Here is a 13,035-nt window from a genome sequence, read left to right as displayed (position 1 = left end):
CAATATTCCGCTATAACCAACTCGCATGTTTGTCTGATTGCACTTATAGCAGTATTTTATTTACAAAGATAAAGAAAGGGAAAAAACAGGGTTTTAGAATAGGGTCTTAGTCTTTATAACAGACTTCTCATTGTTTCAAGACTCGTTATAAGTGGACTCCACTGTACTTGTGTGATGCCATCGGTCCTCCTAAATTTTGTAATGTTTCTTGTCCACCCTTTTGTATGATTCTGGTCCTCTGTACTTGTGTGATGTCGCTGGCCGACCGTACATGTGTGAAGTCACTAGTCCATTACACCTGTGTGATTTGGACTATACCCTGAACCTGTGCTTGTCCTCAGGGCACACTGGCAGAGAGAATCCGGGCTGGAGGTGCAGGTATCCCAGCATTCTTCACTCCCACAGGCTACGGAACACTGATTCATCACGGAGGGGCCCCCATCAAATACACAACTGATGGCAAAGTAGAAATCCCTTCAGAGGCTAGGGAGGTGAGTCTTCGGCATCCCCCCCCCCCCTCTCTCTCTCTCTCTCTCTCTCTCTCTCTCTCTCTCTCTCTCTCTCTCTCTCTCTCTCTCTCTCTCTCTCTCTCTCTCTCTCTCTCTCTCTCTCTCTCTCTCTCTCTCTTTCTTTTTCTCTCTCTGTGTTTATGTCTCCCTCTCTCTCTCCCTCTTTCACATAATATATACTGTTGAACCTGGTGCAATGGAAACCTGCCTAATATTTTAATGAAAAGAGAAATTCCTTCCTAGTGGAGGAAATTTGTTTGCCCTCTCTGCCCTAATTTGAAACAAAACTATAAAGTCTGGTTTCATCGCTTCTTACCTTTATGCCATGCCGCCCGGTGAGGAAGGGGAGTAGGGGTGCAACTTTGGAGTAGATGTTACCCTATCCATGTGAGCCCTGAGTGGTGCATATGGTCAGGGTGGTGTGGATGGGAAATCGGACAATTATCCGTGAAAATGCTCCAGTGATGCTCTACCTCCGAAACTTTCCTAGATAGCCAGAGGTCAAAGTTGCAACATTAGTTGGACGTGCCTGCCGGTTTGACCATACAGCCAGCAGAGAAAAAAGTTCCTTTAATCGTTGTTACATGCACGAGAGCGATGGTATTTGTTGACTGTACTTATTGCACGATGGGTGGGGCTAAGAGTTGAAGCAAAGGAGATGTTTTAACGTTTCTGTTTTTAATAGATCAAACTGATCCTATGAAATACAAGCAAGAATGGCAATGAATAAGTAGGACTGATGCATGCCATCATCAGAGAAGCTAGGATAGCACTTGAGAGCAGTGAGGTTTTTACCACTGCTTGCTGACTAGACACTTGATCTCACTTGCTGTGCTTCTGTAATTGTAATCTCCCTCCATCACCCCCTAAATTCCCTGTCTAAAATGGGAAATGTCTAATACAAATTTCTGTTTTACGCAGGTTTGACTAATATGCATTGCAGCTTACAAAATGTCTTCTATTGTCTGTCTCTCAGTTTGTCTTTCTCAGTCTTGTGCACAACACTGTTTCTATCCTGTATCACTTTTAAAAAAAAAAGTGAAGTGTTTTACGGTGCTCGCAAATGCATAAGGTCATATGAGCATGCGGGACACACCAAACGTTTTCAGTAGGTAGGAAATTTTGAAATTTGCCCGGGTAGCAGCCAAAGCCTACTCTTATTGATTTTGGACCACTAAGGGATCTTCAATGTTCGCAACTTGCAGACGTGACTTTTGACATTTTTCGCCCTTGTCTGAGAAGGCTAGGTGTAGATCTTACCTACCTGAGGTCAGGGGTGTGGCTGAGAGAAGACAGCAATAAGACGGAGCCAAGGAGAAGCAGTAGAAAGGCTGCAGAAAGAAAGGCTCTCAGGAGCCCAGAGGAAGGGGCAAAGGAGGTGAAGGGATGGGGGCAGAAAGTAGAGACGAAAGCAGACGACAGAACATTGTTATAGAGCAGGACAGGATGTGAAAGGAGAAATTTTTAGAGAAGAAAGTTTTCTGTCGCCATCCGGTTTCGAACCCAGGACCTATTGAATGAGAGGCGAACACTTTAACTTTTAGGCCACGAGAGCCCCCCCCCATATCTCTAAACTGTAGTTGTTCATTTTTGTCATTACTCCTCTAGCTTATTTACTTCTCAGAAATTTTCCACCCTCTCTGGTGAATCTAGTTCTCTTCCCTTTTCCTTCTTTCTTTCCTTCCCTTCCTTCTTTCTTCTCTCCTTCCCTCCATTGGGTACGATATTGATATTTTCAAATAAGAAATATCAATATATCAATATTTTTTTATAGGACAAAATTATTATCAATAAACTGAAATTCGCTGTCAAATATATCGATATTGATTCTGTTGGGTCTAGATATATAAGTACATGTACAGTGCACTTTTCTTAGAATAGTAATTCTACCCTAAGCTGACAAAACGCCTTTTAAAATTTTTGGCACCAATATTTTTATTTCTTTAATCGATAACCTAATCAGTTAAATGTACCCTACTTGTGTGAATATAATCAAAGTGAAACTGTGACTAGTTTGTTTTTAAAAAAATTAGCATTCAAATTTCAGAAGAATGCCTTTCTTAAATTAAATGGTTCAGCTGACAAAACACCATTTTATCTAGAAATTGCTGTGAATAAGAAAAATGTTTTGTTTACGTATGGTAGTACTTATATGAAGGTTACAGAATTGGAAGCAACCCCCCCCCCCCCCCAAAAAAAAGACACAACAACAGAAATGAACCCAAATAAACCAACAAAAATCAATAAATGTATGCATGTAAATAAAAAAATAATAAATGTTAGGAAAAAAACAATAAGCAATTCGACAAAAAAACAACAACATTAAATGGATGTATTTAGATCTAGATAAAAAAAAAAAAAATTCGAATACATTTGAGGGAAAAACAAACAAACAACCCCCATTGGAAACGCCGGTGCAGTTTGAATGCACTGTTTCTCAAGACAACATTTTACGTCTCTGCTGATTTCAGCGGTCTTCTCCGCATAATAAAAGCGTCTACTCGTTTTATTGAATGTAACGGCGCCCTGTCTACACAAATGTGTGCACTCCTTTACCGAGAAACATTTAATGGAGAAGAATGGCCCTATCCGTATAAAGGCTTGTACTGCTTTATTTCACCGTGCGACTGTTTTGTCAGTATGAAGGTGTGCACATGTTGGGTTTTTTTTTTTTGGGGGGGGGGTAAAGTTCAAGTCCGCCCGTGTGAACAAAGGTACATTGTGTATTTTTGTTCCAGGTAAACTCCAGTCTAACTTTTTAAAAGCGAAGCCTGTGCGAGTTACCGTTCTTCACTGCCCAAAATGGCGGAGTGTTTGTCATCTGTTGACGCACGCTGAGACACAGGGAAAATTGTCTGATCAATATTCTATTTTTATCTGATTGCGTCCATTATTTATCATCACAACTCCGCGATGCCGATGCGAGACAGACTGGAAGAGCTGCACCAGCAGAGAGAACTCTTGGACAAAGGCGAGAAGAAACCCGGAAGAGACTCGAAGAAAAAGATGGACGGGGGAAAAACAATGCAGTCGTTTCTCGCTGCTGCGAGTAAAGTTGAGGAAAACTTAACTAAAATGAAAGATGATGTTGCTGAGATTAAGAAGCTTCAGCAAGATATGTTAAGCACTCCTTTTCCTGACAAGAGCAATGTAGTGAAATATGAATCCTTAGGAGAGCAAGTCCGGCACGATGCCACCAAAATTGGTGGTGCCCTGAAAGAACTGGAGAAAAAATATGACATCAAAGACCTGCCAGATGATTCAGCGTTCAAACGTATGAAGACTCAACAACTTGGAACTCTCACAGCTGAACTGAATATATGTACTAATGAGTATTTCAAAACTCAGGCTGTGTACATGGACAAAATGAAAGGTCGTCTTCGGCGACAACTGAGTGCTAAAGGTGACGGTGGAGTGGACGAAGAAAAAATCAATACAATTCTTGATCAGGATGCCTATAATGTTTTCACGGACAATTATATTGGAGATGTTCATGATGCAGAACAGACTTTACGTGATTTAGAGGACCGTAAAAAAGACATTATGAATTTAGAAAAAAGTGTGTCGGAAGTAAATCAACTTTTCAAGGACATGAATTTGTTAGTGACAACTCAAGGGGAGACTCTAACTACCATTGAGGAGGCGGTTGAGGGTACGGCTGTTCATGTGGAAGGAGGCAAACAACAACTTGGAAAGGCAAATGAGTACAGGAGTCGGGCAAGGCGGAAGAAATTTTGTATTTGTGGAATTATTTTGATTGTTTTGCTCGTTATTGGAATAATTCTAGCTATTATATTCACTTCCAATTCTTCCTGAAGTTTCTGTTTCTGAACTTGTTTATAATTCTATTAGAAGGCATTTTAAAAAATTGATTGAGGTTGTTTTGTATCTGGGTACCTCTGTTGCTGTGAATGAGGTGTGTGTGCCTCTAACTTCGGATATCGACTTAGAACAGTCAGAAGTCTGAGGCTTTGACATCATTGACACTGGTAGAGATAATTTTGGATGATAATAAAGGTTGTCCATGTTATTGGATCTTCCAAACTAACTGCTGATTTCATCATCAGTGCTCTAAAGATACTCGACGTGTTTGTTTGTTTTTGTTTTGCTTTTTTGTTTCTTTTATTAATTTTCAGCTGAAAATGAGTTCTTTAAGCTCATAATTGGCATGCTTCAGATTATTCAGAATATTATTATAACGGATGTTTAAATTGCTGAAATACGATGTGCTAGGTGTATTTATTTATTTATTTTATCTCATTCCATCATGTGCATAGTTTCCTGGTGTATTTTGTCACATGACATAAATGAATTTATTTGGAAAGTAAAAGCTTCTTTTACCTCTTACCAAAACTAATGATTGACAAATGTTTGCTTCTAGAGGTAGTTTTGAAGTGTAATCAAATGTAATTGTAATGAGATAATGAATGTCTGCTGGCTTTTTATAAATAATTTCTATGGTAATGTTACAGTAAAATGGGCAGTTTCATCAGAATTATCACAAGGATAGTGTGCCTCATTGTGATTGGTCTGAATTTAAAAAGAGACATTATAATAGAACATTTGACATTTGACAATCTCTCTCTTTCTCGCTCTCTCTCTCTTTTCCCTCTGGCACTGTGACATCATAAGTGGTCGGCGATGCCAACAGCACTCAAGAACTCAATGCTCACTTGAGGGTCTGAACATTGCTGATTGTGGGGTGACAACGTTAGACAATCTCAGGTTATAGAGTAGGAGAATGAAGCGATCCCTTGAATTGTATATTGTGAGCTATGCAAATGAACTTTTGAATCTGTTGACTTACTATATTGTTACTAATAACTATTGTATCTGTCACAGGGGCATAAAAATCTGATCTGAGGGCCACATCCTGGGGAGTTTATCTTAAATTTCTTCTTTTTCTAATGTGGATAGGATTAATAGGAATTATTAGAGTTCTGGCGAAAATGGCTTCGTCTTGATTTCCCCTTGCTTGGCTTTCGCAAACTTGTAATTTGTAATAACTAGGATCATATGAGTATACATTTTACTATACTTGCATTCAAAATGGGGACAGCAGATTAAAGGGAAATATTTTGCCTTTTGAACGCAGATTGTTTCCCACTGCTCATTTCATCCCTGATATTCTGCTACATTCAAGTTCAAGTGTTGTTCTTTTTGTTCTGATCAGCCTCTGATTTACTAAGGACAAAGCTGTGATTTTAGAGCAAAGCTCAAAGGGGTACCAGTTCTCCAGATGGTACGTTGCTTAAATGTACTGCAGATGATAGCGGTTGTGATCTTAGCACTTGAACATAGGTTGTTAAAACTTATTGAACTTTGATCCCTCACCAAATCGGGATAGAAGGTTCTTCGGAGCTCAACCCTGATCTTTATCATTGTCTAGATAACTTTGGGACTTTGTTTTTTTGTTTTACACACAATAGCCTTAAAACCAGCAAACATACAGATCTGTTATAAAAAGAAATGTAAGGATCTATTGCTAAACTTCTCCCCTTTCAGGAAACCTTTGTATCAAGCCATTCTTGTCTAGAAGATGTAATAAACTTCATTGGTTGAAGAATGTTAACAACTGTGTCAGTGAATGTGACCATTTTATATCTTTTCAGAACTTCAAAATCAAGAAGAAGAATTTTTTTATGTCAAAAAATTATATAATTGTTGTTATATATTTGCTTTAAATTTGGTTTATGGAAAGTACGCCTATATTTCAAAGAGGTCTAATATTATATGCCAATTCTCTATCCCATATCCTTTCATGGTTTATTTGAATGAATTTTTGCACTCACTCAAAAGATACCAGGGTAGGGTGGCTGTTTTTTGTTATGGCTCTCAGCCCACTCATCTTCAACATCTTGGTCCTCTCAGAGATGGATATATTGCATCTTTTTCAACAGCTAGTTCTGTTCTGTGTTGGAAGTTGAGAATCCCACACCTTGTCGCTGCTTTACCTTTACCTCAGGGTAACATAAACAGTTTCTTGTTGAATTGCTTTCACCATACTCACATTTAAATTCCCATTTTGATCAACAGTTAGGTTCAATTTTAATAATTAATTATGAAAATGCTAATGCTCAAAGACTGAAGCAAATGAATAATACTGTAATCTCAGTATGGTTTCCATGTTTTCGAGTAACATGAAGTTGGTATGCTTGATTTAGTCCATGTCCTCTGTTAATATCTTGTTACTCATCATATGATTTCATGTGTTGTTACCGTGGGTAAGGTATCACTATCATTTAAAAAAATGCAAGCACAGATATTTACTCAATGAATGAATGTGAGGTTCTGAACTGTATTTATAAAAATGATTAACTCATTCCAGTCGCACCCAAATCTGTCTGAAAGCACCCTGTGCCGCACTATTTTGACCATATTTCCACTGACTGTAGGAACAGAATATCTTTCAACCCACAAAACCCATACATTTTTGTGATTGTGCTTGTATCCCCTCTCAGAATATCAGGTTGATTTTAGTGTGAGGTGATACAAACAAATATTACAGCTCCTGTTTGAGGGGGGAAAAAACTTGTTTTCTCTCAAAATATTGTTGAACAGGGTGCTCCCATGACTAAAAATCATAACTTGATAAAAACTAATAACAAAAACCTGTTGGAAATAAGTCTTTCTGCTGCAGTCTTCTTTTATCTTTCCATAAATAACATTCAGTGAACTCATGGTGATGTTGACATTATGTTCCCTCTCTCCTTCAAACTTGAAAAGTTTCTGAGACTTCACTCAAATCTTGGAGTAATTATCATGTCACTGAATGTTATTATCAAAACATGTAAGAAAATTGTCTTATATGAGTAACAGTAACATACAAACACATGGTAAGAAACTAACATTATAATGCTTACTGGAACTTAGAACACAAAGATTACACCGTCTTTGAGCTCAGTTGTATTCACAAACACAGGACAATGAAAACACGCTAATAAAGAAACTTTGCAGATTGATGGCTATTTTCAGTTTGCAGTGGCATAATTCTTCACAGAATGAGAAATTTCCATACAGGGAGTGGTACAGAGGGCCACCTTGCAGAATTTGCACTGTAGTGAGGTAACCTTGCGTTTGTTCTTGAGCTCGTTTCTGTCCGCACCCCCTGCCTTCTGTTTCGAATAGCACACGTGGCATGCCCGCTGCGATTTCTTGTTGTTCTGACCCACGATTTCCTCCATGAAATGGCGACCAGTGAGCCTGTCAGCATTTCCTGGCTCAGCAGCAGCTACTGTATGAACTGCAGGATCAGGGCCTGCATTGCTGCTTTTGATGAGGTCATTTGCTACACAAAGGGTAAATCCCTTAAAGGCATTGTTCTTTTCCACTGAGCCCTTCTATGCTTATTGTACAAGCAATGTGCCTGTACCATTGCCAGTGTGAGAAGTGGAGTGCTAACTTCTTCCTCCACTTCACTGTTTTCCTGTGCAGTGGCATGTAGCTGAACATCTGGTCTGAATGGTCGACCCCAGACATATACCTGGCGTACTCTGCGACAGCAAGCGGCTTATGTTTTCGCTCAGTGCGGGTGACGATGTCTACCATCACAAGGAGGTGCTTTGTTGTTAAGACATTGACATCTCTTTTGTCTTACCAGTGGATGGCCACAACCTGTTTTTTCGATGGTAGTTCATCTGGCCTGGTTGGAAGGGGTTCAGGTTGAGATCAGGGGGCATGCCGACCCGATTGGATCGGACAGTGCCAACAACATTGGTATTTTCAGCCACTAGTTCAGCGGCAAGTGTTGGGTTGCAATAGTAATTGTCTATGAAGAAAGATCTCCCTTCATTTGCGAGCGGTGTCAACAGACGCCTCACCACATCGTGTTGGGTGAATTGCTGAGATTCGGACTGCTGCACCAGATTTCCATGTACACATAGCCGGATTCACTTTTACAACGTTTGTACATTTTTATTCCCCACTTCACAGGCTTGTCCTTCATGTAGACCCGCAAAGAAAGCCTTCCTCTCTAGGGACACATGGCTTCATCAATACAGATATTTTCTCCTGGAATGTACACTCTTTGAAAACTTTCTAAGAGACTATCAAAGAGCGGTTTGAGTTTGTGTAGTGGAGTATCATCTTGAACCGTGCTCGCTTCATGTAGCGAGACGCAAACGTGCTGGAGAGGACTAGGTTTGTTGACAAGTAGTCGTTGATCTCAGGTTTGTGGACGACTCCCATGTGGACGAGAATGGCAAGAAAATTCCTTATCTCACCCTCTGTCACTGTTGTCCACTTACGAAAGAAACTTCTTGGTGACACGTTTGGATTTTGTCTCAGCGCTGCAAGGCAGGTTGTCGCTGCGTACGTGTTTGTCTGAGATTTCATGTTCTTTATCGCATCATCTGTTATAAAGAGTTTATAAAAATCAAGCTGGGTTGCGTCTGGGTCCATATCGACCAAAAATCCAGAATTGCTGCAGAAGGACGTGTTCAGTGGGTAACGGTTCGTATTTCTCACCCAGTCATTCATATCACCATCAGTCACATTCTACAACAGTCTATTCATGTGCTGTTCAATGTCACTTTCATCAAAACCATCTGAGTCTGGGTCAGCAGCACCAGGAGTTTCCTCCAGTCGGACAGAAGAGTTCGATGAATCTGAGCCACTATCACTAACATCACTGACACTGTCACCCTGGCTCAGGTTTTCATTTTGCTCTAAATCTGGCTCTTGTGTCACTGACACATTGTCCCTTCCATTATCAACATCAGTATCAGTATTATAAGGTTCTTGATCTGAGTTCTGAGAGTGCAAATGAACAGTAGACGCGCCACTTGCCAACGATTCTGCTTCAGAGTCAGAGCTTTCAGAGTTACCACTGTCACTTGATCTAGCAGGGACACTGTCTCGTTCGACCTCAAAATCGACTACCTGTTCTACACTTTCATCCCTTTCCTGAACAAAGCTTTCATCCTCTCTCTTTTCAGCATCATAGGTTGCTATGTCCTCAGAATCGGACCCATCGGCCATAAATATCTCGACAACTTCGGCTGTGGTGAAGTTTCACTTCTTCTACATGATTGTTCACGTCTTGACGAAACAGTGGAAAATGGAGGGATAGTGGGGTCTCTTACAAAAACTTTTTTCTTTTAGTATGAAGAGCTCGCTAAAATACAGGGGTTGTAAATAAAATGTACCAAAATGGTTGGTAATGATATTGACCGTATAGTGAAGTTAGAGTGCCTCTCTAGAGGGCAGCGATGACTGCCGCATTATTGTATGCAGCACGTCGGGGTCGCTATCTTACCCTGCCGCATAACACGACTGGAATGAGTTAATGTCGCCCATTTCCTTCTCTCCGTGTGCCTGTGTGTGAGAATTACTTTTCAACTGATAGGATGTTTGCATGTGATGTATGCTGAGATAATTGTCATGTAATGGGAAATCCTAGCGTCTGTAGGCAGACAAATTATCCTGGACGTTTCTTCTATGCTCCTTTGAATTGACAAGTTCCATTCCTTGAAGTTAACCTTTGGTACATCCAAAGAATGGCTCTGCTACTCACATTCTTTTCTGTTTCGTTTAAAATTGCCTTGTGCTGTTTTGTAAAAAACATTGTGGTGCCTTACTGGCACACACATACACACACTACAGCTTAAGCTTTGCCTTGACATGTTTTTTTGTTTTTCTTATGGTGCCTTACATGCATATACTCACTGCACATGTTTCTGTGGTGTGTGTGGTGCCTTACATGCATATACTCACTGCACATGTTTCTGTGGTGTGTGTGGTGCCTTATGCCTCTCAAGCACACATGCACACCACACACTTTTGTGGTGTCTTACACTTACAAATTATACTCCCTTACACACATGATGCATTCAGTTACGCAGAAAAACACACTATGCATTTCTGTGGTATTTTTAGAGCCTTCTGCACATTCCACACAGCCATGCTTTTCAGAAACCTGTGGTCCTTTTCTCTGGAGCACGATGGTGTGCTGTCTAGTACTAGTAGTACTGAGTTCTTGCCTGTTAGAGAGATTGGATTGTGGGATAACTCTACTGGTACAATGTACATCTTACCTCTTTTGTTTTCCTCTGTTATATTTCTGTCTGTTCATCTTGTTTTTTCCTGCACTAAATACTGAATGGCAGTTTTCGTCTTGATGTGCTATCTCTTTTCTCAAACAAACTGAAGAAGAGAGAGAGAGAGAGAGAGAGAGAGAGAGGAGAGAGAGAGAGAGAGAGAGAGAGAGAGAGAGAGAGAGAGAGAGAGAGAGAGAGGAGAGAGAGAGAGAGAGAGAGAGAGAGAGAGAGAGAGAGAGAGAGAGAGAGAGAGAGGAGAGAGAGAGAGAGAGAGAGAGAGAGAGAGAGATTTAAATGATCATGCTTTTTTTTCTTTCTGACCCTCAATTATTTTATATATGTCATTGTCAGTTATTCAATTTTTAATTTGGCCTCTATGCTTGAAACTGTGGTTGAGGCCCAGAGGCTTGATAAAAATGGTTTTGCCAGTGGTGCATTTCTATGTGAATGGAGCTGCTCTCTCTTTTACTTTCAGGAAAGAAATGTATTTGTCATTCTTTGTATACTATTTATTATTGTGTGTATTGTTCTTTTGAAATCTTAATTTTGTGTCTTGTTAGAGGTCAAATTTAAAGGATTGGCTGACTTCAAACTCACTCTATGTCAGTTCTAGGTGAATAATAGAGCTCCACTGCCATTCATGGTGCAGTGGTTAAACTGTTTGTTGTATGCTGAAGAAATCTCAATCATATATGGTAGTTATGCTTCATTTCATCTGGATTGGCCCTCACAGGAAGGGTCCAAGCAACCCACCTCCTGAATTATCTTGTGTCAACTGGGGCATAAAATATTTGCATTTATAGATATATGTTACTGTTGTAATAATAATTTGTTGAACTACACAAGATTTTCTTGGCTGTGAGTCTTTGGGTAGAGAGAAGATTCACATATTGTGGGGGATTTGTAGTCAATAGGGTAGTGTCATTTCCCCCTCCCTTTCCTCCCTGACCACTGGTGCCACTGTGCTCCATGCTACCTACTGCACTAGTAAATGGCTAGGTCTTGTGTGTGCTTACAATGAGAACTCTATGCGTATGTGAAATCAAAAGCTGAAATTCTGCCCGAGGGGGAAAAGCACAGTAATGTACATGTATCACTCTCGGTTATTTCAATCAGGGCTTCTTGCGGGGGGGGGGACTATGTCATTCAGTCGGAGATGTAGATTATGTCCTGGTGAAAATGGTGTTGTTTCGTGTCTTGACATAGATTCCTGGGTGTAACAAGGGGCATGCAAAAGTCTATTCTCCTTTTATGCACAATTTACACACAGAGGTTTATGTTTGACACACGTACTGTTATCACTGTGATATTGGACATTCGTTTTCTCACAATAGCTTTAATAAGTCACAGGGTTGGGTGACCTCTCTCTAGTGGAGGAAAGCTACAGCATGATGACAATTTGATAAAAAGTAAAGCAGTCTGATAAAATAATCCCAAAACGTCCAACATCCTTCAAACAGTAGGAATTAATCAAGTGTAACGGAGCAAAGTAACATGTATAGGAAAAATATGAACATGATTTGTACACCTGACAGGAGTGACCGAGGAATGCAGTGCTCTTGTTTAGTGAATATGCCTGATGTGGCTGTTGTCAGGCTTGTAAATAGTAAGAAATATGGGCACACAGTTTTGTTCTGGTACTTTGTAGTTGTAGTAGTAGAACAATATGTAGTAGTTTCACCTGCGATACTAGTGGGTACATTGTTTTTCTTGTCAAAAAATATGTTCCAAAATTTGGCTAATTTATAGGACTGAAAATTATTTGTTCGCGAAGTCAAAGTTGTGGCTTGGAGATCTTTCACAAATTGTGAATTGTGTTGTGTGTACATTGAATGTTATTTGATGATTTGTTTTGTAATGCTGGATCTGTGAGATTATGATACTGCTGCTTTATTTTACTTGGAACTAATTGACGGTGAAACACTTGCTTCAGTGTTGTTGAGACCGACTGAAGCAGATTGAGAAGTCTCTGAATACGGATATGATGAACATCATGCCTTTTGTCATTGTGAATGATGTGATATCCACTGTAAAATTTTGAGCCCCAAGCCCTCATGTCCCCAGATCATGTTTTCTACTTTTGACATGGCGTTGAGAATAAATTTTTTTCATCTTTACTTGTACAATTGGAGTTATTGCAATGTCTCTTTGTGTTCCTGTTTATGCATGGTTTATGCGCTGACGGGTGCGTTCTTTTCTTGGCTCTTGTCTTGTGATTGGTGACAGAATATAAATATAATGTTCTTTGTTTCTAACTTCTGTCATGTTGACTGAATTAAAAAATTTTGTCAACTTGTTTGCTCTTTGTTATCAGACTAGATCTTGGTCTCTTTTTCTTGTCTGCGCCTAGTGATCTGCGTCTGTTGCTGAGTTGACATACTGCAGACCAATAATAATACTCTCAACTGCTGTAGTTTTTCCACTGCTTTACTGCCTCCACTAGCATCGGTGATGTATTGGTTAGGTTCTTTGCCTTGGCCCAGCAGACA

At 39.9% G+C, this 13,035-nt stretch overlaps 2 protein-coding genes across 2 annotated transcripts in view; both read left to right on the top strand.

Annotated features, from left to right (window-relative positions):
• LOC101863621 (succinyl-CoA:3-ketoacid coenzyme A transferase 1, mitochondrial) overlaps nt 1-13,035 on the top strand; it is a 44,357-nt gene that overhangs the window by 15,687 nt on the left and 15,635 nt on the right. Inside the window, exon 5 of the mRNA XM_005109747.3 lies at nt 342-491. Within this exon, the coding sequence (XP_005109804.1) occupies nt 342-491 (150 nt within the window). The remainder of the gene's footprint in view (nt 1-341; nt 492-13,035) is intronic.
• Nucleotides 3,248-10,654, top strand: LOC101863384 (syntaxin-2). Its single transcript, XM_035972721.1, has one exon. The coding sequence runs from the start codon at nt 3,423-3,425 to the stop codon at nt 4,323-4,325; it is 903 nt and encodes a 300-aa protein (XP_035828614.1). The 5' UTR covers nt 3,248-3,422; the 3' UTR covers nt 4,326-10,654.

This window comes from Aplysia californica, unplaced genomic scaffold, assembly GCF_000002075.1.
Source record: "Aplysia californica isolate F4 #8 unplaced genomic scaffold, AplCal3.0 scaffold00811, whole genome shotgun sequence".
In the NCBI taxonomy this organism is placed as follows: domain Eukaryota; kingdom Metazoa; phylum Mollusca; class Gastropoda; order Aplysiida; family Aplysiidae; genus Aplysia; species Aplysia californica.
The sequence above is the reverse complement of the archived record's forward strand: the minus strand, read 5'-3'. Positions and strand labels throughout refer to the sequence as shown.

What these genes read in the sequence shown, in the direction of transcription:
- LOC101863384 (XM_035972721.1), top strand. Translation starts at nt 3,423, where the DNA reads ATGCCGATGCGAGACAGACTGGAAGAGCTGCACCAGCAGAGAGAACTC.